The sequence below is a fragment of the Pholcus phalangioides genome, unplaced genomic scaffold (assembly GCF_987345545.1).
Source record: "Pholcus phalangioides strain wild (caught in Gottingen) unplaced genomic scaffold, Ppha-v1.0 ptg000022l_1, whole genome shotgun sequence".
NCBI lineage: Eukaryota > Metazoa > Arthropoda > Arachnida > Araneae > Pholcidae > Pholcus > Pholcus phalangioides.
Genome location: NW_028301615.1, coordinates 5293071 through 5319591, shown reverse-complemented (window position 1 = coordinate 5319591; position 26521 = coordinate 5293071). Strand labels below are relative to the sequence as shown.

The window sequence follows — 26521 nt, the reverse complement described above, 5'->3', positions numbered from 1 at the left end:
ATGCGCGTGACTATAATCTTCAATTATTATCCAGGACTATTGGCTGCTAAGCCATTTCCCTGCACGGTAAGACAAACAACTTTCTTGTTACCATCAAAGGGTTTGTAAAACTTCCTTAAAAAGGGAATTTCCCCATTTACGACGTGTGACGTCATTTCGAAAGGGGCGAAAAAAGAGGCTTCATGCCCCACAAGAAATTCCTTAGGGATTGTTTTCACAAGCGGGGATTTTTTAATGAAGTAGGGAATTTTAAGGGACAATTAGGGATTTTTGTGATTTTCGTAAAAATTCGGGAGATTTAAGAACTTTTCGGGAGGTCGAGCGATGAAGCTAAAATTCGGGAGATTCCCGAAAAATTCGGGAGACTTGGCAGCTATGAGATTGTAACGTGCAGAGAAGTGATATTGAATCTAAATGGGTTGCACCTGAGAACAAAAGACATCATAAGCTTATTGTTGGGGTTTGTTACAATCCACCGAATAGGGATCCAAACTACACTGCCAAATTGCATGATGAAATTTCCTACATGTGTAAGCGAAAGAGGGTTCTCATACTAGGGGATTTCAATTACCCAGGTATTGATTGGGAGAACCTTTCATCTGGAAATCAGTATGAAGGAGACTTTCTTAAGTTGGTGCTCGAAAATGTTTTATATCAGCATGTATCAGAAGCCACTAGGGGTACTGTTATTTTGGATTTAGTTCTTACTAGGTCTGAGGATCTAGTTCAGTGTTTCCCAAAGTGGGCGATGGAATGATCCAAGGGGGCGATAGAACCTACTGATTTAACATTGGATCCTATGTGTTTACTTGAGTTGGGGGGCGATGAGAGGAAAAAATTTCTGATGAAGGGGGCGATGGAACAAAAAGTTTGGGAGACTATGATCTAGTTGAACATGTTTCAGTGGGGGAAGAGTTTCTTCCAGTGATCATCGTATTGTCAGATTTCACTGCAACTTTTCTTCGCGTAAGGTTGATAACAAAAGATTTTGATAAAAAAGTTTTCGGAGAACTAACTTTGATGTTTTGAGAGGAAGGTAAGAGGAAGTTTTCAAAGACCGGTTGGAATCAGTAGGGGTGGTCAGATAATGGGAAGAATTTAGTACGAAGCTGTCCTCTGTTTTGCACGACGTCATACCCTTTGTTTGAAAAAAGCGTGTATGTACATCGCACCCTCTATGGTTCACGGATAGCGTGCAGAACCTTTATCTTGAAAAGAAAAGGACATTCAGAGAGTACAAAAGTGGACGAGGTGACCTATCATTGTTTACTGATAAAAGAAGACTGTTGAAGAAAGCAATAAGGGATAATAAAAAGGAAGTTGAATCTAGGTTGGCAGATAACATTGGCTCTGACCCAAAATCATTTTTTCGATACGTCAATAATGGATGTAAGGGGACAGTTGGCCCCCTCTCGATAGGAGGCTCTAGGGTAGAGAGCAATGTAGGCATGTGTAGTGCTTTCAATGGCTTTTTCGCGTCGGTTTTTAATGGAGATAATGATATTCGATATGCGGGTGTTGCATGGGGTAATAAAACCCTCAACGATATTCAAGTAGAAGACGTGGAGGTCCTAAATCTTCTAAGAAATGTATGTGCAAGCAAAGCACCAGGACCAGATGATATCTATTCCAGGGTCCTCAGGGAATGTGCTAATGAATTTTTGGCGCCAGTCGCACAGATATACAGAAGTAGTGTTACTGAGGGTATCGTCCCAAGAGATTGAAAACTTGCTAACGTTGTTCCGATATTTAAGAAGGGTAGTAGAGAGGTGGTGTCTAATTATCGTCTAGTGAGTTTGACGAGCTCCCTCTCGAAAATTTTGGAAATTATCATCAAAAGGCAGTTTGTGAAGTGGATAGACGAGAATAATGTATTGTCGGATAATCAGCATGGGTTCAGGAAGGGGAAGTCATGTGTAACTAACCTCCTTTGCTTCTATGATCACGTGACTAAGGCTTTGGGTAAGAGCAAAAATGTAGACGTTGTTTACCTTGATTTCCAGAAGGCATTCGATCGGGTCCAACATGGCAAACTCTTGAAGTGTTTACACAAGATTGGAATTGGGGACACCTTGCTGAATTGGATAGAATCGTGGTTAAGAGATAGGTCGCAATGAGTTATGGTGAATGGGGAATTCTCTGGTTGGACAGACGTCACAAGTGGAGTCCCTCAAGGAAGTGTCCTTGGCCCCATACTTTTTTCACTTTTTATCGATAAACTCGATCAGGCTATCGATGGGATTACTAGCAAATTCACAGATGATGTGAAGCTAATGGGGGTAATCGGGAATGAAAGCGATAGGGAGTTGCTCCAGACCAACTTAAACAGGATTGCAGCATGGGCAAATAAATGGAGCATGACGTTTAGCATTGATAAGTGCATGGTCGCTCAATTTGGTTCGAACAACCCCCGGTTCTCTTACGAGTTGAATGGTGTCACTATCCCGGATGCAACTAGGGTCACCGATTTGGGAATGCTCATTTACGAGCGACTTAGGTTTTCTGAACATTGTTCAGCGGTGGTCAAAAAAGCGAATAGAATGCTTGGTCTCATTTTCAAAAAGGTCTCTTCGCGATCTCCTAAAGTAATTCTTCTGCTTTTTCGAGGTTTAGTTCGTCCTGGACTGGAGTATGCTGTAAGGTTTTGGAGACCATACCTACAGAGGGACATAGACTTGGTTGAAAAGCTACGCGTGTGCTTATTGGCACACAGGGCTTGAGTTATGAAGAGAGACTTCATTTTTTGAATATGTTTACATTGGATGAACGCAGGTGTCGAGGAGATATGATCGAAGTGTTTAAAATTTTCAATGGGATGGATAGGATGGACCATGAACTTTTAGTACACCGCCAATCGACTGCTTTTACAAGGGGACACCAGTATCGATTGGTGAGGGACAATGCAAGGTTACGGTGTCGCAGGGAATTTTTCTCTAATAGGGTTGTTAATAAATGGAATAGCTTACCCCCAGAGGTAGTAAATTGTAACACAATTGACACGTTTAAAAAGAAATACGATAAACATGTTGGGGTAAATCGAGAAGCTATCCATTCTTAGAATAAGACAACCATAAGTATTCTTTATGGGCATTGTATAATATTTTATCATGTGTATATATTGTTCATAATTTGTGTTAATTGAATTTTTAATTGGGTTGCTATTTTCTTTTGAAACATATGACATCCATATTTTTATGGGCATCTTTTTATCAGCCACCTCGTTGGGCATTTTGCCTGTTGTGGCGTTGTATTTGTAAAGATAGAAACACCTGGGGAAGGGGGGCGTTGGCCTTGTCTTTAAAAGCTCCATTCCTCTTCTTGAAATCTCTTTGGACACCAATCTTGAAATCGTTGAGGCTGAATGGCGTTGCCCGAACTGCACTCCTATTGCAATATTTTCTCTTTATTTACCCCCTGCGCCAAATTTTCCACTGTTTCATCGAATTAGAATTAATTTTAGATAAATTTTTTAATTCACACCTCCTTATCATAGCTGGTGACTGGAACCTACAATTTGTGCCAGTCAATCCGGGGAGTCCCTCTCAAGTAACCATTTTATTAATAATTAGCTATAATACCCAGCGCTGCCCAGGTTTTCTTCAATGAGGCTTTTTGGATCACGTGATATCTTTCTTTGAGGAACTTACAAACCATGTCTAAGTTAACCAATATGGCAACTTCCTGCACGACACATGAAATAAAAAATCTAGATTTAAAGAAAGGTAAAAATGAATATTTTTTCCCCTTTTTTTAAGGGGAGCTGGGTATTTTTTGGACAACCCCCCCCCCCCCCCCCCACAGAGAAAAACGTCTTCTCCCATATGCTTCGAAAGATCGTAGGGGGTGAACTTGACCAATGATGTTAATATTAATACTAATTTGTACCTACATAATCCTCATCACCCAATAGAAGGATCTTTCTTTGAAGTCGGTCTACCAATGGGAAAAGGGGGTGTTGGTGCCCCTCAAAACGTTACTTTTTAGAATTTCCGAAAAATTGAAGATTGATTAGTGCAAGTTAAGAAAAAGGTCAAAAAATTAATTAAAGAGTGGTTGTTTTTGCAGACATCGAATGTAACTACCGACGGACGTTGGGGGATATCCGACATGACGATGATGGAGAAAAAGGTAGGAAAGAAGTTCTTACCACATTTTAAATTGTAAAATTGGGATATGGGAAATAGATAAATTAGTTAATTATTTAGGGTGATAAGGTATATTAGCATCTAATGAGATTTCCCCTATTTACCGACAATAAATTCCAACATCAACTTTCGGATTTATTACACCTGAGATTTAAACTTATACTATTTAATTGTTTCTTCCTATACTACTTTAAATTTTTTCATTATGATTATTTAAATAATTTGATATTTGTGTGTAATATTGTGTTCGAAATGTAGGAGTGGCAAATGGAAATTTTATTTTTGTAGCAGGAAAAATTATTTTCGTAGCAGCAAAAATGTTGTTTTTGTAACAGAATTTATCAGTTTTGTAGAAATTTAAAATTTTGTCAGTAAATAAAATACACAGTTTTTATATACATATATATGTGGTATCATACGCAAGATTACTTTTTACTCTTCTTCGTGTTATCAGAAAAAGGGTGTGTCCCCTACACCACAAGGTACAAAACAGAGATTTCCTCTAGAAGAAATACTTTTTTTTATATTTTTAAATCATAAAAAAATTTTGAGGCTTCTTGATATTTATATTTTTACATTCTCTACAATATCAACAAATGAGAGGTCAACATATGGTATTACAGATTTTAGAAATAATTTGAAAATGAATGTTTTTAGATTTAGCTTGTAGACCTGGTAATCACCAATTTATAAAAAAATCACTAAAGGAGATACTTAAAACTCATTACAAAAGTAATTATTTTTCTTGTTTTTGCCGCTGATGCAAGTCTAAAAGTTGTGCTTTTATTCTCTTCGGTTTCAAAAATGTTTTGAAGGTTTGATCTTGCTTTTTTCACCAGAATTTGCCCATTTCATATTTAAAATTATAAGTGTTTCTTTTTGAGTTCGCTCTTGATCATTATCTCAGTTTGATTCAACATACTTAGAGATGACTTCTTTTCTGAGTCATTCTTAGAATATTTATTCGAAATTCTCAGAAATTTAAATATAGTGATTAAAAACTATAAACTTAAATTATTTTCAACTTAAACTATAGAAATAAAAACTGTAGGATAATGATTAAACTATTAGATATTTATAATACAATGATTATTTCTTCACAAAAAATTCCATCTGAGTACATTTGTTTTCATTATTTATTTTTCACTGATTTGTGATTACTTCTTGTGTATTTTACTTTTAAGCATTTTTAACAGATTTCCAGTCTGTCGTTTTGTTTCCAAGTTTTCTATTATTCATTTTCTACTATTCATTCTCTTGACATGCCATTTCCGTTTACATCATTCACCAGCTTGTTTAGTGTTCAATGGAAAATAGTTTCCAGATGAGCATTAATTAAAATTGCTTTGTCTAGACCATTGTTGTTGTTGGTTTCAAAGAAACGAAAAGATAATTAATTCATATAAATGTTGAGCTTGTTATGCATTCAAGTGCTGCCACCTATCAAAAATTAGAATGAAAAAGGAAAAATTTTCTGCAAATTTCAAACTATGGCTTTATTGGATGGAATAATTTTCAGAAATCATTGTAATTTCTGATTCATTTCATCTAGCTGGAACACAACGCAGATAGTATACAATAAATATGTGTAAGTTTATGAATTAAGTGAATATAAAGCCCAAGATAAGAGCTTCAATGACTGAACTGCCTATGTTATTTTTCACCATATTACTCATGGCATATACAAATCTGTGAGTTTCCCCTAGTTAATTTTACTCATGATGCTTATATGCCAGAGAGGCACCAAAATGATGTCTTACACAGGTGAGAATTTTGTCTTAAGCCTTCCTGCTCCTTCACATGGTGCACAGGGGCTATTATATATATTTCTAGACACGTGAAAAATTGACCCGGGTGTGCATAGAAGATAATGACCTACGCAAAACACATTCCTAGATAGAGATGTCAGAATATTCTCCTGGATGTAAAAATTGGAGAATAATCGAGAATATTTATTTTTCTTTTAAATAATTTAAATTTTTTTACTAATTTTGTTTAAATTATGAAATATAAATCAGTTTTCATTGCCTGAAACATTTACAACAAAACAATTTTTGGTATAATCACCCCCAATGGCAACTTTTAGTTCGAGAATATTCTTTCAGGTCATGATGAGAAGTTTAGTTGAATTGAAACCTTTAGATTAAAACCTTAAAAAATTATTTTAAAATTAGATAAATTTTCAGAAATAAGTTCACAACAAAAGAAATTAAACCAAAGTGGATTGATAAAGGAAGCTATTCTTAAACAATCACTTTCATTCTAAGATACAGAACTGTTGTTTTCTTCAATGCACATACACTTAAATTCTGTATCACTCACATTTCTTTAAAAGTTGTGCAATTTAGCCCTGTTGGCTTAATTTTCTCGCTTTCAAACTTTAATATTGTGGTCTACAAACTTTAATATTGTGGTCTACAAACTTCAATATTCCCATCTTCTTGACAGGAAAGGACTACTATTATAAATTACTAGAGAATACTCTTATAGAAAATAATTATTCTCAAGTTATTTTTATCGAGATTATTTATTATAATACATTTATTACATATATTTTTGATAATACTCTGGAGTTATTTTTCAAGATTTCGGTAACTGAAGAATATTCTCATCGAGGAGAATATTCGAGAATAGTCTCTGCAAGCACTATTATTAATAACTTCAGAATAATTCTTATTATTTTCTATAAGAATATTCCCAGTAATTTATGAAAGTAGTCCTTCCAGAGAATGTTCTCAAGGATATTATATGTAACTATATTATAAATAACAGGAGAATATTCTCATAAAGAACTTATAAGAATATTCTCTAGTATAGTCCACCGATCACGAGAAGAACACTGGCTACGTCTCGTCAGACGAATCTATTATTTACTTTTAGGTAAAGCAACTGCCCATCGAGAATAGCGCATTAGCAATGGTGCTTTCCCGTTTGGCGTCTTTAGCGCTATTTTGGCCTCCTAGAAATATCACTAAAAGTGAAACGGCAGTGCTCTCGATAACGTCGTCATCGCAGTGTTTTTTTTTTGTGTAAACACCGGCTATTCGTGTCATCTTAAGGCATTGTCACATTAGATTCACAAAAATAAAATCTGGTTGAAATTTCCCAGAATTTACGTGGTAGGGCCTCAGAAAAATCACTTGGTCCACGATGCTCTTAAGACGGCCCGGCTGCTCGAGCACTTACGGGACATTATTTTAATACAAAAAATATATTTTTTATTCCGCAGAAGGGATCGAATACTCCAGCCCTTTTTTCAATAATCAGTTCCATGCATCAAGCTGAAGCCGAACACTGCTCATATAAAATATTTTCGACCAGCTCACTCAAGCATGAAGACTGAGGGAGTGCAGCGTGAAGAATACCCGCATACGAGGATTTGCGCCAAGACAGCCTTTACTGGCAACCCGGGATAATTCTTATCCTTTCCTCGCGCCGAAATGGACCCTCTCCAGAGAGTGGGGGGTCACGTAACTCTTGTCGTGATCTGAGGACTATAATTTATAATAGTAGTCCTACCTTGAGAATATTCTCCAAAAGATTATTCTAGAGAATTTTACATCTCTATTCTTAGATGTAAAAGGCCCTATGCCTATCAGTATAACTACTCTATCTCAAAGCAATGTAGCCTGAAAGGGATGTCCGTTAAAAAAAAGGAGAGGTTTAAGATGATTTATTTCATACGTTTGTTAGATCATCTCTCATTTTATGATACAGACCAATGTTTCTCATAATATTCAGATCTGGGAAGGGGCGATTGCCATCCTCTGGAAATGTGTCTGTTTTTGAATAGGCTATAAACTGTAGATCCCAATACAATTACCCCTGGTATGCAGAATATGATAATGATGTTACAAAAATGGTCACAGTAGCTGTGAGGGATGCTAGCTTGTTACCTTATTATTTTCATTATCAGTGTCTCTACCACATACCCACAGAAAATTTTTGTAACTCCCTTTCTCTCAGAAATAAGATTTCGGCCCCTCTACACGTGATCTTAAAGATATTATCCTCCGCCAAAAAACACATTACCTAACTAACTCTTTACCCCAATACCTTAAAACTAACTCCTCAAAATTTTGGAATTTTCTTCGCCCTAAATCAGCTGGCCCATCTTCCCTTAAAATTGATAATATTGACCTTACTTTTCACCTTGATATCGTCACAGAATTTAATCAGGATTTTTTTGTCAGTTTTTTCCTCTGACCCCACTCCATCTCAGTATTCCTTTTCCAAATCATTATTCAACACTAGTCCTCTCTTCTTCACTAAAGCAGGCCTTCTGAACTTTTAAAAAAACTGAACTCCACTCCACTGGTCCTGATGGAATCCCAAATCATATTCACAAATTTTGCGCTGATGAAATTTCTAATTATCTTTTAATTATCTTCAATATCTCATTAAACTCATCAATCTTGCCATCTGACTGGAAAATTAATAAGATTATCCCAATTCATATAAATGAGAATCTCTTTCAAATCCCCTTAATTTCAGACCTGTCGCTATCACCTCTACTTGCTGCAAGCGTTTTGAGCACATAGTTGCCAAGGAAATCCGCTCACACACCTTGATTAAATAAACTTCTTTTTTTCAAATCAACACAGCTTTCGACCATCTTTATCAGTAACTACCCAATTAGCTCTTTTCATACATGATTTATCAAGCAGTATCGACAAAAATGTCCAAACTGATGTAATTTTCTTGGATTTCTCTAAAGCTTTTGACCGGTGCCAAACAATAAATTTTAAGTTAAACTCCAAAACCTTGGCCTATGTGTTCAACTGCTTAAATGGATGAAAGCCTTCCTTACCAACCACAGTCAGTTTGTTTCCTTCAAGGGCCATAACTCCCGCATGTTCACGATATCTACAGACAAAATGTTCGGAAGCCTGTATTCTGTTCCCTTATTGGTTAATTTAGTAGAGGGTGGTCAGGCCTGGCCATTTATCGTTGGCGACAAAATAATAACGTTAGCAAACATCCTAACATAAATACCACGGGAAAAAATACTTCAAGTGGAATAGCAAATATTGAAAAGAAAAGTGCCACCCCCCTCCTTTTCATTGGATTTTTTTTGTGATATGAATATTAATTTCAAGAAATAATCATTTTTTTTCATTTCATCGCTTTTTCTCTTCCTTCTTTATTGTGTAAAAAGGCAAAAAAAATCCAATGAAAAGGAGGGGGGTGGCGCTTTTCTTTTCAATATTTGCTATTCCACTTGAAGTATTTTTTTCCCGTGGATATGCAAACGATGGAACAGATGCACCACGATAGGAAAATAAAAACACCTAGCATAATTAAGTTTTTTTACGTTTCTGCCGATCAGAAATGGTCCTATTCAGTTCACACGGATTTATTAGTGCAGATTATATAATGAAAAAAAATTCCCTCCCCCAAGTTGAGGGTCATTTAATGTCTGCTTTGCCCAAGGCCACGGTCCTCACATCCTGGAGCAGGGCTCCCTAGACTGGGATCTTTCACAGGCCCCTATATGATGAATTTATAATGTGAAAAATACTGAGAAGCGCCCCAGGCTATCTTGTCCATATTCCTGGGCCCCAGGGCTGGAGATCTGTCAGTCCCATCCTCGTGGGGACCATGCCCAGGGCCCTTGCAAAAGTTAGTTCCTGAGGTGTATACCCCGAGCACGACCACAACTAGATACTTTGTCATCCGGGGTAAGCCGGCATTTTGGCGCCCCTTGATGTAGAAGAAACAGTTAAAAGGTGAATTCGGCACCCCCTTCTGGTTCAGCGCCCAGGGCACCAGACCTACCTGCCCCCCTAGTTGCAGCCATGGGAACCCCCCCATTCTGGAGCAGAGCCCCTAGGCTGGGATCTTTAACGGGCCCTCCCCCTGGTCAGACTTTCCACGGGTCCTTCTATAGTTAATATATAGCGTGAAAAAGCAAAAAAATTATGAGAATTGTCTCGGGCCCCAGAGCTATAACCCTGTCAGCCCCGCCCATGTGGGGGCCGTGGTTGCGGCCCCGAAATCCCAGCCATAGGCATATATACAGGGTATTATAAAAAAACTATCCCGACATATGGGCCCCTAACTATCATACCATTCACAGAAACTGAATGAAATTTTGGCATAAGGTATTTTGATGTATGCGCTCAAGAATGATATGGAAAACAACAGTGTCACTCTAACAGTTACGGTTACAGTGAGAAAATTTCGAAAATATCAAATGGCAACACCAAGTTTTTTGTATTGGAATGTGATCTCCATTGTGAAGCGTTCGAACGGCAACTGTAGCATGAAAATCACCGGCGGTAGATAGGCTAAAAGTGAGGACAACCAATAAGGACAGAGAAGCAGCATAAAATAAAGCATTTTATTGTGTTTCACAAATTTTGAAAAGGACCTTGTGGAGGACTAATCAGGCTGGGATCTCAGCCGAAGAAACGGTGTGACGAATGAAACGAACATTAATGCTCTGGTGCACGGCAAAGTCCTTTTTACTTTTTTCTTGCCTAGCTCTGGGGATTTTCGTGCTACAGGTGCCATTCCAATGCTATTTAGTTCTTTTCAGTATGGAGATCGCATTCCAATACAAAACACTTGGTGTTGCCATTTGATATTTTCGAAATTTTCTCACTGTAACTGTTAGAGTGACACTGTTGTTTTCCATATCATTCTTGTTTCATTCAGTTTCTGTGAATGGTATGATAGTTAGGGGCCAATATGTCAGGATAGTTTTTTTATAATCACCCCGTATATGAATTGACGTCATCGCGTTCCCCCCAGATGTTCAAGTTTATCTCCGCCTATGCTGGTGACCCATGTCCACCCACAATTACGGGTCTGACAGAGCTCTGGATGATTCTTTTAACTTTTTTATATTTTTCACAGAACAAATTTACTGTGGGGGATGGGACGCCAAAGATCCCAGCTGAAGAATGTGGGGTAACCTATACAATTTTTGCGTAAGTTACCATAAATGTAATAAATCCAGTGATTATGGACCATCATGGCCCCCCACAGCCTGAAGCAAGGCCCCTAGGCTGGGATATTTTGTGGGCCCGCAGACCAAACTTTTCATGGGCCCTTTAAATGTGAATTTGTAGCATGAAGGGAAATGATTGTCCCGGGCCCTACCTAACCTCGCGGGGCCATGGCGACAATTATATATTGCATATCATTGTGCCCTTCCCCCAGAACTTTTCTATGTATGCCTTACACGGGTGGAACAGTGCCATCTTAACATAAACTCACCCGAGCCTGGCGGGAATGTCTTCAAATTTTCTTTAGTATACATGTAAATTTTCATAGGCAGACCATTTTTAGTCACGTAGGACTTCAGGAAAATCTTGGCCAGACATCCACCCGCGTCTCAGGTAGCTGTTTAAGATCTGAAGTTCTCTTGCATAGCCAGAAATTTTTTCTGCGGGGAGAGAGAAATCTACCCCTTTCAATGACCTTGCTTTGACTACACCCAGCATAATGTTAATTCTTGAATGCGGTTTCCAATTGGGCTGTTGAACAGCACTCTTGGGCGCTAACAAGCAATAGGCGAGATGAGTTTTAAATCATTAATATATAGGGAAATTCAAAGGCATCTCGTTACAGCCTTCGCTCCTCTGGACCGTTTCATCACCCCCTCAGAAGTTATTGGTTGACAAGGGGGGAAAAATTTAAAGTTTGGGAAACTGGGCTGATCACTTCTCCATGGTGTCAGAAGTGTTTCAATCATGTGGTTGATTGTCTTGAGCTTCACATAGGAAATTTTTTGTTTCTGAATCAATTCTGGAATTATTTATTCTAATAATTCAGGATTCTCATCAATTTTGGAATTATCTCTATCATTAATTCTGAATTTTCGATTAGTTTTGGAATAATTTAACTAAATTTTAGATTTCTTTCATTCATTCCTAGAATTATTTCCTTCATTTATTCTAGAATTATTTCTTTTTTAAATTCCGAAATTACAGTATTTATTTCTTCTTGCATAAATTCTGAAATTACGTTTTTCATTGATTTCAAAATTATTTCTTCAATTAAAATTCTCTGGAATAAATCGTTTTTGAATGTTTTCAACTATTTTCAGAAAATGACGTTGAAGACCCCTGGTATAACGGAAAGGTTATACAGTACTTACCATAGTGGTTTCTTTGTTTGTCACATCTTTTACTCTAAAAACAACGGTTTTTTTCTCCTCGTCATTTCTGATTATAACAGTAATTACTAGGGAGATCCTCCATTGCGATCAATGTGATTTGGTCCTGAGAAGCGCCTTTTGTAAAATTAATAAAATTAAGCGTAAGATTAAAAATTTAAAAGATAAAAATCAAAAAGGGGAAAAATAAAGCGAGGAAATTTGTCGAGAGAAATGTATAAAGAACGTGATGGTAACCTCTTTCTCCCAGCAAAATTTCCCACGTATTAACTAAATTTTTCCCACGTATTCCAAAAACTGTGCTGCCATCTACCGGTGTAAATTAGTCAAGTATTTACAATAGAAAAGTATTGCACTGCATTAATATTTTTTATTTTTTTCAAAAAATTCTTTTACTTGATGAACTCTCAAAATTTCCCACTTGGCTAAATTTTTGCCAATTTTTCCCATGAATATGGGAAATTTCCCACAAGTTACCATCACTGATAAAGAATGACACGACATGGAAAGAGAAACTAGCCAAGCAAAGGGGAAAGTAGCCAAACAGACAGCGCTCCGGCAACCTTCGTTTTGCCCAATCAGGACGCAGAATCTGGACTCTCGAACATTTTGTCTGTAGATATGGTGAACTTGCATAACTCCCCCATTTCTACAAGTTGAGTCTGGCATGCCCCAGGGTTCGGTCCTCTCGCCATTACTGTTTTTGATTTTTTATTAACAATCTCCCAAATTCTGCCAATTGCCATAACCGACTCTCTGCAGATGATTGCATCACCTACCAAACAGTGCACAACGAATCTGATCAAGCATCTCTCCAAAATAACCTCAATATTGTCTCTGAATGGTGCTCATCCTGGCACTTACCCCTTAATTCCTGAAAAACAATTTTTATGAAAATTACTCGCAAAAACTTTTCCTCGATTCTTCTTGCACTATCAATAACTCCTTAATTACCTAAGTTTCTAATTTTAAATATCTGGGTGTAATTATCTCTGCCGACTTCCGTTGGAATCTCCATGTTGATTACATCTTTCATAAGTGTCTCCAAAAACTTTCTCTGTTGGAACCTCAAAAACTCCACCCATCACCTCAGACATCTCTGCTTCCAAACCTACATCCTTCCTGTACTCTCATATGCGTGTGAAATCTGGGACCCCTATACTCACTCCAATACAGACAAATTGGAATCTATTCAAAATAAATCTGCCTGCTTCATTCTTAACTGTTGGTCAGCTTCTGCCCCCGTCACTGAACTCAAGCACCAACTCAATATGCAACTGCTTTTTACCTGTAGATATATCTCTCTAATTATCTTTCGTTTTCAAAATCATTCATGGCCATTTTTATATAGACCTGAAATTGAAACCCATCTTTGCATTGGTTGGCATGCAGTTTAGACCCCTTCAGAAAGTCGCCAACTGTGACATCTCGGAAACATTTGTTTATTTTTGCTGTGCTTGCCTGCTTCAACTGGATTATACTGCCTTCTCTGTCTGCTAGGGCTTTAATCTTGCTTGGTGAAATAATATTGTAATGTTTTCTGTTGTGGCGAAAACAGAAATATTTTTAGCCTGCGGGTTGAGGCCCCCTTTAACGGCTGGAGGAGTGAAGCTGGGCCCGAGACCGAACAAAGTTCGGCCTACAGGTGTGGTTACTGATAAAGTAGTTGAAACTTTTTTTGCGTATCTATGGTTATAGCTACAGTAATTTTACTACGTTCCCTCTTACGTCTTATTTGAATATTCACATACACCTATGTTTGCGATTGGACGAAACGTTTTCTGCGCTAATACATTGTTGAACTACTTGTCATTTCACTTCCATCGCGCGTTGTTGCAGGAGATTCTTTTCACAGTCACATTTCAGCACCAATTTTTTTAATTCTTGACAGTGTTAAATAGCTTCTGTTGGGTCGAGGCCAAGTAACTTGAAACCCGGCAGAATTTATTTTTCTGGTGATTGTAATTTTGTATTTTAGTGACTTTTTTTTTAAAATTTGGAAGTATGAGCCCATTCAATTTCGTGTGGATTATTTCGATTCATAATGTGCATTTTGGATTACTTCGATTTAAAACATTCATTTTGGATTATTTCACGCGTATGTGCCCTAAGGATTACTTGGATTTCTAACGTGGATTATTGCTGTGTGGTGGAGGAAGGAACGTGAGGGGAAAAAACAGGCGAGTGGTGAAAAAAAATATTTTATTTCCCTTTACCCGGGGTTACAGTAGACTAAGCACTTATTGGCGCCAGTAGTGCCAAGAAGGGGCACAACTCTATGCCCCCAGGACAACAGTCTTCCACTTCAGAGAGCCCGCTGAACATCTGTGAATACCTTGGCTTGAGTGCATCCTGAAGCGGGAAGATTCGAAAAGTAAAATCGTATATACTTGTGTATAAGCAGAGTTGTTCTATGGAAAAATTTGTTCCTCAAGTGGGGATGGGGCCTTATACTCGGGCCAGTTTTTGATGAGAAAATATCGACCCCACAATCAGTAGTCATTTTTGTAGCAGTGTTCAAAAAACCGGCATTATTGGTATGGGATCCGTTCAAACCCCACAGAACTGATGTCAAAGCTGAGGCAAAGAAATCGAAAACATTGACTTTGATACCAGGTGGGCTAACGTCAATTGTACAGCGTTTAGATCTGAGCATCAAGAAGCCTTTCAAAGACTATTTGAGGGATTTGTGAATCGAATGGATAAGTTCCGATGATGAAGAAACCACAAAAAAGTGGTTCCTTGAAGAAACCTGACATTAGCCTAGTGTCCCAATGGGTACATGAAGTGTGGAATTCTGTTTCCACCGAAATTATCATCCGATCCTTCAAAAAGTGTTGCATCAGCAATGCGGTGGACAGAACTGAAGATGATATCCTCTTTCAAAATGACAATGGTGATGAGACAGCCCAGATGAAGATAAAAAAAAAATAAGATGCCACACCCTATAATGATCTGATGGATTACGATGAGCTTGGAGACTCAGCAGAAACAGATTAAAAAGTTTGAATTATTTTCTATTGTAAATTTACGTAAGCATGCATTTTGCTTGAAAATATAAGAATTTTTTTTCTCTGAAATGAACAGATTTTTTTTTTGGTCGGCTTATACACTACTACTAAACCAGACATGCACCTAGGCTTATACACCACTTTTCAATTCATTGTGGTTTTGGTGGTCCTGAAGTAGGGGGTCGGCTTACACACAAGTATATACGGTACGTAGACTGATCCATTTTCTAAAGCAGCACCCTGAGGATATTAGAGCTACAGCCAATACCTTCTAGAGAGAAGGCCTTCGCCCGAGATATTTTCGATGCTGTGACGTCACCACACTCCGGCTTAAACGAGAAAGAGAATTTCTTCTTCTCGGCATTCTCCCCCGATCCACGCTCTGCTTCTCCCAAGAAATCGCCATTAACGAAGGCACGTGGTCGTCGATTAGATATTTTTTTATAGAAATATGTCTGACCCAAAAGTATCTGTATTTTATTTTCCGAAATGTGAAGATCTGAAGAAGAAGTGGTTGAATTCCATCCAAAGAAAGGACTTCGTACCGAATGATCGCAGTAGTGTAAGTGCTCATTTCGTAAACATTATATTGTTTTATTCTTTAAGAAAAATTAAAGAAAAAAACAACGGAATGCAAAAAAATCAACTCCGATATTAAGAAGAGATGGGACAAATAGTGATTCGGCGGAATAACCGAGTACCAAATATTCAGATAATGTTTTGGCCAGATAGCAAATATTTCGTGGCCGAATATTAATTTCCTTAAAATTCATCACAATTGTAAATGAAATTAGTGTTTTTAATTAAGAAATGAAATTATTGGTAATTTTAAATATTGAATTTTAAGTATGGAATTTTTTTATTTCAATAGATATTGTAAAACTGGTAATTGGGAGATATTGCCATGATACTGACAAAATTTGACAATGATACGTCATAGTACATTAATATTACCAAATGATTTTTGTTTTTAATTAATTACAATTTCATATCCAATCAAGGAAATGTAAATCATTATTTACTCCTAACTAGTAATGCACCATATAATTTATGAACTAGTATTTAACTAGTTATAATAATAGTATATTATATATAATTTAGCAGCAGATTATTTGTCCCATCTCTTATGGAGAACAAGTAATGGTCAGAGACTAAATTAATTTCATGTTATTACCAATAGCCATCAGTTTGATTATGCTTATTTTATGTCTAGGTATGTGAACTGCATTTTCTGGCCATGGATTTGTTAACAGAATCTTCAGCTTTTGACAGAAACAGTGGTAATACTTTAACAGCTCCGTTGATAATTAAGAGAAGAAAGAACGCTGTGCCGTGACTCTTCGAAGGATATCCATCAACTTCTATGACACTTCCTATTAAACGAAGGTTATCTCCAAACTACAAAAAACACTGAAAGAATGAACGCTTAAAAACGGCCCTTGAGGAAAGTGTGACTGATGCAGCAACATTTTCTCAGCAGAGACAAATCAGCAGTATGGAAGATCTACAGTGATGTGTTGAAACATTTGGTCTTGACAATTTTTATGAAGTGTCGAATCAGTGAAAAATTTTGTGTTTATCATTTGGATATACAACCATACCCACAGATTTCGCATTCAGTGGTTGTAAGTAATCTTAATGTTTCTGTTTATCTAAAAAGTATTGCATTGAAAAGAATTACAAAATTTACCCTCCCATATAAGTTCACAAATTTCAATGACTTAATTGATATATTAGACACACTTAAAAGTATGAATCCTATGTGTGAGGAAAAAATTCCTCTAAAATAGATTTCTTCAATGATGCTCTGTCTTCTTTGAAGACTGGTGAAAATGAATTACTGATAAATTTTATAGAGGAACAAATTAAGATTAGTCGTTGTGCAAAAAACAACTTTAAATACTCTAATGACATCATATATTTGCTACTCTGTTACATTCAATTTCGCCACAAGTGTACAAATTTATAAGATCTAGCAATAAAATAATACTGCCTCATCCATCAACTTTGAGGAAAATTAGTCAGCGACTACCAGTTTCACCAACCGAGGAGGTGAGTCAAAATTTCTTGATGTACATAAAAGTCAGAGCAAAATATATTTCTGATGCAGATAAAGTTATTTTTCTTGTTGACGAAATTTACATAAAACCTTATTTTGATTATAAGGGAGGTTCTGTTGTTGGCATGGCCCTCAACACAGAAGAAGCTGCGAAGAGTGCTTTTGTGTTTATAGTTTCCAGCCTAATGTCCCCTTTTAAAGAAGTTGTGCATATTTTACCTGTGTTCAAGATAAATCACGTATTGTTACGTAATGTTATCTTAAGTTATTTTAGGTTTAGAAAATATTGGTTTCACAGTTATTGGTGTTGTCACTGATAACAATGCTATCAATAGAAAAGCAATGAGCTTGTTCACAAAGCCACATAAGAATTTATATATGTATCCCCAGCCTCGGTGTCCATCGAGACCACTATTTTTTGTTATAGTGTGTATTTGTTAAAAAATATCAGAAATAACTGGTTGAATCAAAGAAATGATGGCAAGTGCTATTTTTACCTGAACTTTGATGTTTCAGTTGACAATTTTTGTACAGCATCTTTTGCATCAGTGAAACAACTGTATGACAGACTCTGCAAATGTTGTCTCATATGCAAGAGGGCTAACATGAAAATCTCAGACCTTTTAATTTAGAGAGACAAACATCAAACTTGTACTCAGTCTTCAATTAGTTTGTTTGCGAGGCTTTAAATATATTGGGCCCAGACAGAAATATCCCTCATTTTACTGATACTGCTGAATTTATCAAAGTAATCACAGTAATCAGATAATCATAGTAATAATCATATCATATATAGTAATAAATGATATATAATAATCAGAGTAAGCATAGAGAAGTTCTTGTAAACACAGCTTTTACCACCTTGGAAGAGTTTGAAATTTTAGGAAATGTATATGAATGTTGTAGTTGTCACAGGGAAGCTGATATTGCTCAAAAATTTTTTATGGATTTCATCTAATATTTTACTCAAAAATCTGTGTATGAATAAAAATGATTTGGTGGCAAAGAAAAAAGGGAAAATTAGGAATGAAAAATGTGCAAAGAGGAAACTTGATTGTTTTGATCAAGTTCGGTAAATGTATAAGTAATGGGCCACTTAACATTTAATTAATTAGCTCCGAAACTTGAAATAATATTTACTCAATTACTTTTCAATATCAGTCAAACATTTATCCATCATTATCAGCTCAAAATTTCAAATTCACCTTTAAATTCATTTTTTATTTTTAAATCTTTGAAATAAGTGTCTCATTACTGGTACATTTTACACCTCCCTTTTTTTTTTTTAAAAAAAGTTATACATAAATGATGGTGGTTATGATTTTAGTCGTTCACAGAAAATTGCCATCAAGTTCTGAATATATATATATTGCTCACATGCTTTCATGAAAAAACTTAGATACTCTTTCCACTCTGAGCATTTAAGTACTGAAAAAGAAATGTGTGATGGTTATGTGTGAAGATGGAAGTTTCATAATCATACGAAATTTGGTTAAAGGGGTTTGTCGTGTCAACTCCTGTAGTTGTTAGTTATGTTCTATATAATGACGTTGTGACTGAGAAACTGAAAAATGTTGAATTCATGTTTAATGCAAATGTTCAATTAAAGATTGTTTTTCAATTCTAGCAAGTTTTATTTCTTGTGTAATTCCATGTGTGTAGTGAAAAACATTGGATAGAATTTTTTCTCCCCAGCCTAAATAAAATATGAACCTGATGATATTTATAATCTTGAACATAGATCACACTTTGCTTCATAACAAACCTCAAAATTAATCTACGTATTCTTGGTTTGTTTTTTTTCTGGCTTATTTCTAAAGAATCTTCGAATAAAAATGAATGTTTAAGAGAAGTTATAAATAATAAAACAATTTTATGCAAAGAAGAAACTGGTGACATATATTGAAGAAAAAAACTATTTTTGAAATGGATTTTTACTACTTGAATGTTATGAATTTGTGTACGAATGAGAATCATACAATCTATATCTAATCCATAGTTTTCATTGAAATTTTCTGGAAGGAGCAAAGCATATTTGTTCATTCGTTCTTTTTTCTTCCTTTCAATAAAATACACATTACGTGAAAAGTTTGTATATACTGTCTATCTTAATGAAAAATAAAGGCTATTTTACATATACTTGAATTTTGGTATTCAATGGATATTTTTTTGGTTAAAATCAACAGAAATGAAATTCCGAAAAATTCTCTTGGGGAAATTTTGATGTCAAATGGTAATTCAAATATTGTCAAGTTTTCGTAAAAACTCTGGCTCTAATTGATACTTGAAAATAATGTTGAATTATAAGTATAAACTCGTCCATTCGAGTGCTAAATTCTTAGGTAATTCAACCTTTTTTTTATAAGAAAAAAATATCTATTACAGCGGGGTGGGTCAAAAAAAATATATATATGACGGCGCTACAGTGTGTGGTGCTGCTGGAAAACGATCTTACAGGGAAGACGATTCTAGGACGGAATTCGATGACGTCACGAATCTCGGGGTCAGGCCTTCTGCTCTAGAAGGTATTGCTACAGCCCCGGAGCCAGAATCAGATAGAGAGCCACCTATGTCTGTTAGGAGATCCACTAGAATAAGACGTCAACTACACCCAGACCGCAATCTCATATCTGTTTAGGGAAGAGGAAGAGTAGCCAGAGTAGTCGAGAATAGTATGATTCACGTGGGTTCATCGAGAAGCTGGATACAGGTAGCAATTGCTGACGAATGTCTTTGGACCAAATCGAACCACCTGATGCAGCAATTAGATCAACCCAGCAGTAGATTGACAGTTTTCATTGATGTGATAGTAACTGATTCAATGAAAATCCCTGAAGAGAAGCAGATAAAATTTTATCAAGAACTGTTTTTTTATTATGATGGCGTTTATAACCTGTGATTTATAATTGTGATTTATTTAAATGAATCATCATTTTTCGATCATAAATTTTATACTTGTTTACTGGCAATGTGCATAATGGTACCTGCCCATGTACGTAATATATCTTTCTGAAGCTCAATAAATAGTTAGGTTCCCGGAGGCACCGGAGTCCTCAGGGACAATGTGCTTATATCACTGAGTGTGACAAAGCCTGGGTGTCTCTTGGTTCCTATCACTATCATTGTGGCTTGGTCTTTGAGAGATTGTTTCAAATTAATTTTTGAAAAACTGAGGTGAAAATACATTCATTTAATACAATTAAATGCAGGAATTTCTTTTCATTGAAAACATAGAGTTCTTTGAGAAATACAGGTTTGACTATACTGCAGGCAACATACTGCAAACAAAAACTTGAAAAAATATAGCCAAAAAATTGACTTAGGTGCCCAACATTCACTATATGAAGGTAACATCTTGATGTATTCTTTCACAGAAAGTTGTAGGAATTTCTTTAATAACAAAAAATCAGGTACAGATCCCAATAGGGCCGAACCCCTCCCTCACCAAGAGCCAGAAATACAATGCAAAATGATTTCATCATGTAATTATTATAATAAAAAAAATTGTTTTCAAAATTCTATATATTTATCTATGGAACATGTATAGAACGTGATTTCAAGTTTTTTGAAAAAAAAAAAAAATCCAGAATTTGCATGAAGTCTTTGTTTTAACACTTTTTTGAAGCTGGGAAAGCCAGATTTTGAGGTTTTGCTACAAAACAATGATTTTGAATAAAAATCAGATACCGTCTGAAACAAATTATGTACCACCTCATGAGAATTAAATGAAGAACTAGAAAAAAATTATAATTAATAACAGAGTGCTATTATTATTAATCATTGTTCAAGAAGGATATGGTTGAAAAACTTTTTATCATTGATAATAAGAAATCATGGACTGAAGGATAGAATCCTTACTGAGGACAAGTACAACCCCCAGATAACTTTTCTTTCCGAGTTTACCTCAGCAGAAAATCCAGTTTCCTTGATTACAGTGTGTCCAGCTGAAATTTGGGTTTGTTTCCTCCTTCACAAAATCTCAGTCAGAAAAATGGACAAAGTAAAAATTAACAAATTTAAAATTTCGCCTCTTGTGTAGAGCGCCGGCGACTATATTGGAAAAAAGTCTCCAACTTGGCGTGTCTTTTATACCAAAGCTGTTTCGTTGTAGCTACTGTTGCTTTTGATACAAACATTCATTTTTTATATGTCTTGACATGCACAATGCACTAAGAAGTTACTGTATATTAGAAAAGCATATACACGGGAATTTATAAGTAGGTTATTAGAAAAATCATACCTCTTAACAATGTGAGTTTTCTTAATACTCCTGAAGTAGAAAAAAATGATGAGCGAGAACGATGGCTTCCACTGTGAACTCCAGGTATTTTTCCACGCAGAGTTGAAGGCAAAGTACTGGACTTGGATGTAGATGCATCACATACTTCATAAGGAATATTGCCCGAGCTGAGCGAAATTTTTGTGGGACTGCTTCCTTTACAACTTGTCTCTTCTTCTTCTGGAATAGTCTCAGTAGAGGTAAGTGAACGATACTGAGTTAAGGAAGTTGTAGAGGTTCTACTATTTGTTGAATCATCCAAGCTATGAAAACTTTCATCTGATGATTTAAAAGAATAGTAACCAGTGTCACGGAATGTACTTTTACAACTCATATTTTCCAGATCCGATATGTTGCCAGTAGACTTGGTTCCAAAAACTTTACTGTTCTTACTCTTGGTCCTGTAATTAGCTACCAAAAGATCATTTTCACTGGAAGCTTTTTCTTTAGGATTAATAATTTTAGGTAAGGAAGACGCAATATCCAAATTTCTACTTTCACTTAAACTAGACACTGGATCTTTCACTGTTTCATCCAAGGCATTCAATGCTGTGGAATAGGTGTTTTGATTTGAATTGAAATCCCCAGAAAATGAAATCTCCTGGGAAGTACAGTGAATCATTTGATTTGTGCAAATCACACTATTTAGCTCAATATCCGCTGTACCTCTAAGATTGGTATCTTCTATATTCCTTCCCATAACAACCGAATTCTTGAAAACTGAGCTAGATACTTCTATCGGAATGCTATTGTGCAGCTGGTGAGGTGATCCAACTGAAGCAACAGCGTATTCCTGAATATCACTATCGATAGGCAACTTGACATTGATTCTCATCTCGTTTTGTCTCAGATGATCTCTAGCATCACATTTCTCTCGATTAATAAATCCACTCGTATACATAGCGATTCTTTCCTCAATAGAAATCGGTAACAGGCTATCTAATTTGCTGGCGGCACCAAAGAGAAGTGAGCATTCCAGACCTCTTGCAGAATCACTATCACAGTTGTAAGAACCCCCTTGTGCATCACTGGACTCTAATGACATTTTACTTAAACTGCTAGTCTCTGCACCATTAGACTCTAAAAGAGCATACAATTCATCCATTTCATGTGATATTTCAGATTCCGTTGGAGTACGATCAGAATCATCGTAACTAGGAATACTGATGCTGGCTGATATGGTTGTTTCTGATCCTGACTCTGAAGGAGTTTTACTCTTCAAAAAACATCTCCGAAATTCATTTGGCTGAGGACTATCAGAATCTGAACGATCATGTTGACATATTGTGTCCAAATTAATGCCAATATTCTTTGATGGGGAAAATCGACTTATCAATGGGGAATTACTTTGACTGGCTGTGACTGTTTGCATAAGACTCGCTATCTGATCTGCAATATACTGTTTTGCTGTACTGTCACCAATTTCTGCTTTACCAAGTTCATCAGATATAATATCATTATCAGTGCTGTCTGCAATCTTCTTCAAGGATGCAACTAGTTGTTTACAAAAATACATTGTTTCATCTGCTATTTTATTCTCTGAGGTAGTATTTCTTTGTGCGGCAGTTATATATGAATGTTGGTGAGCATTTATATCTTCAACAATATGGTCAGCTTCAATGGTTTCGCTACGGTCACAGGAAATATTTTGGTGATCAATCAGCATACTCTCCCCGGATTCATCATCAGTCTCACAAGATTCCAAAGTATCACTACCATAATCACTGTTGTTACTCCCTATAGTACTGCTACTACAACTACTGCTACTAGGTTCTCCAGCTGGAAACGAGACCGGCGAAACTGTAAGCATCAAACGAGTTATTTTAGATTCAAGCATTTCCATTGTAGGTGAACAAGGAGATTTGTTAGCAGGGGAACATTGTGTATGCTCGTCATTGTTAACAATTTGCTGGAGCACATGATTCATGATATATCGAGCTTCAGTATCTGAAACAATATCATTATCACAATGACACCCCAAATTCTTTTTTTCACACAATTGAAAATTTACATATCCTTCTTGCTTTGTTGGAACAATGATTTTGGCAGAATTTTTTGAATTATTTTCAGATAACTTAACATTTTTATGTATCTTATTTGACTGATTACTCTTGAAAGAATGTGAAAAAACTTGAATTTTATTTTGTAAATTCATTGCGTCATCACATCTAGCTGGGTAAATATCAGTAACTGAATTCAGAGCTACAGATGAACCTAAAGGGAAAAAGTTACGATGCCTGAGAGAGCTAGAGCCATTCTTGATTGAAACATCATCATCATCACTGCTTAAACCTCCACTTTCATCTGTAAGATCATCATCGGCAAAATTACTTTTAGCTGGGACTTTATGTCCAAAATAGTTTTCTAGCCGAGTTGCGGATAAAATCCCATTAGACTGAAAAAAATATTTTTTCTTCTTATTATCTGTAATTAAACAGGTATTAATATCAGAATGATTATATGCAGCTTTGACATTTCTGAGTTTATTGCTTTTACAAGATGAAACTTTCAAACAAGATTGCAAATTTCGCCTCTGGGAATTGTTTACACAAGGTAAGTCTGGGCTCAAATAAGATGCTTTTCCAATGCTTGAGCTTCGGTCACTATCTTCACAACTTTCTTCAGCAATTGTGTGTAACTTATAGTCAGCAGCAACACATTGGTGGAAATTTTGAAGCATGGAAGTAGATGAATAAAATAATTCATCAGAAGACGAAGACGTATCACTCAAAACTATTTCTTCTATGTCACTGCCATTATCACTGGACTCGGATGAAACATAATCATCTTCTTTACTCAACACTGAATTCAACAGATCTGGAACTTTGGTTACAATAGGTCTAGAGTGCCCAGGACTCCCTCTTTTATACAATGATAAAAGCTTATTAACCAAGAGAATATCTGAACATGTAGATACAACAGAATTCGACACAAATTCCAATTTTTCAGGACTATTAATTTGTTTACAAATGCCTCTTCTTGGTTTTCTGTGCAATGACAAGGAACTGTGTGTATCATTTCCACTATGCTTGTGAATAGAATGCCTATTTTTACATGCAGTCTCAATATTTAACATCTTTGCAGGTATTTGATCATCATGTATGACTTGTTCAGAATCCTGAACACAACTAAAAAGCTCTTCATTCGCCTGCAATATTCTTTCTTTAATAGCTACATTTCGCATACGCTTATATGCTTCCCCTTCTATCACAGTGTCTTGAGAATCAGTGTCAGATTCAAGTTTGTCCAACTCATCGCCACTTGAGAATATCTCATTATCGTCACACGAAATATCTTCTACTAAGGCATCAACAACGGACAAAGAGGAAGGCATCTCACAAGGGCAACTGCAACTACAAAGTTTCCTGCCGGCAGCAGAAGTCACATTTAATTCTGATACCCATACAGGGGAATTTTCAGCCGATAAAAATACATTTTTTAAAAGCAGTTGCAAAAATGAAAGCACTTCCGATGTCATAACGATTTCCAAAGAATCAGCACTGACCACAGCCCTCTTGGTTCTGGCAAAATTAGCTGCCCAAGTACTCGAGCAAATGGCAGTCGAATAGCTTTTCTTCTCAACTAAAGAATCTGCAGATGATTCCCTGAGTTTTCTTTGCTGGATGAGGGTTTTGACAAACTGTTGCCAAAGCTGATAGTCCTGGAAAAACATCTTACTTTTGGATGAGACGAAAAGTAATCGTACATTCGCACCGAATGCGAGACATGATAAATTCCTGTCAGGTACCATGTCTTGTTGGGAGTCGTAAACAACCTGTACGTTGTTACCCGCGAAATTGCGAAGCTCATCTCTACGCTTGTAAAATTTGCGACGACATAAGGACGACTCGTCTGAAAATGACGCTAACCTAAAAAGCAAAGGATATGCGGGAGACTGGAACACGGCCAGTGAGCGAGGAGCAGTCGATTCCTCTTCTTCTATTTCCATAACTTCACTCATTAGCTTACACATCAAGATTTATCTGGAAGCCATACTACTATTTACAACGCATGGCACCGAGGATTCAAATGCTCACTTTGCTTTATAATGAAAAATAAGTCTGTAATAAATAACCAATTATCGATGTCTTGGTGTAGCGTGGGGGGAAAAACAAAACATGTGCGAGTTCAACGAGACATGTAAACAAAAGTTCATGGCAAGTCGTGTTTCGTGTGTACGTGTTTAATAAAATGACGAAACCTTCTGGAACTTGACAGTTTTGACTTGATAATTTGACAGTGTATCAACACTTTGAAAATAATTTCATACACTCATGCTCACAAAACTTGTATAACACAATACAACAATGATTGTACAGGGACATAACTTGTAACGGGATAATTTTAACAACATCCCAAACATCGGATCCGAAGATCTTTTACTGCTCTGTTTTATTTTTACTAATTGTAGTGACCATTCAGCACGTTTTTATTTCACTTTTGCCAGTCTACGCAGTTTTGATGTAATAAAAAAAATCATCAAAAACTTTCAATTCTTAAATGAGGCTTTTCGGATTATGGCAATGGTTCTCAAACTTCTGTCACTCACGGCTCCCTTGCCTACAAAGTTAATGCAGACCCTTAATAAGGGCCGTAACCATCGAGAAGAAATTAACCCTATTTCTCCCTATTTTAGGACGTAACGTGCCTTCTCGGGAGCCCCGGGCAGACATTTTCTTGGGACCCCTGAAAGGGGTATTCTCGAAAAAAAGAGGGGGTTGGTACCCCTTCCCCCTCATTTTTCCACCTGATTAAAGTATAGAATACACACACACTGCAAAAAGAAAAATGTAGGCTGAAATTGAATCGGAATAGGCTAAGTGATGATTCCACAGAAGGGGGTAGTTACCCCCCCCCCAGACCGAAGATTAATTAATAATATCTATCTTACTGGCAGGCCCG

The 26521-nt window shown here is 36.4% G+C and overlaps 1 protein-coding gene and 1 long non-coding RNA gene across 3 annotated transcripts in view; one reads left to right on the top strand and one right to left on the bottom strand.

Annotated features, from left to right (window-relative positions):
• The window catches only part of LOC149069395 (uncharacterized), a 166202-nt gene extending 140147 nt beyond the window's left edge, over positions 1 to 26055 (bottom strand). The window contains exon 1 of one of the 2 annotated variants that reach the window (XM_089249699.1): positions 21581 to 26055. In XM_089249699.1, coding sequence (XP_089105825.1) covers positions 21581 to 25592 — 4012 coding nt within the window. In that variant the 5' untranslated portion in view covers positions 25593 to 26055. The remainder of the gene's footprint in view (positions 1 to 21580) is intronic. The other variant, XM_089249698.1, reaches the window with a different exon arrangement.
• LOC149069396 (uncharacterized) lies at positions 15557 to 18966 on the top strand. Its single transcript, XR_016195081.1, has 2 exons — positions 15557 to 15843; positions 16495 to 18966. It is a non-coding gene; the product is annotated as an uncharacterized LOC149069396 (long non-coding RNA).
• Positions 26056 to 26521: the final 466 nt, after the last annotated feature.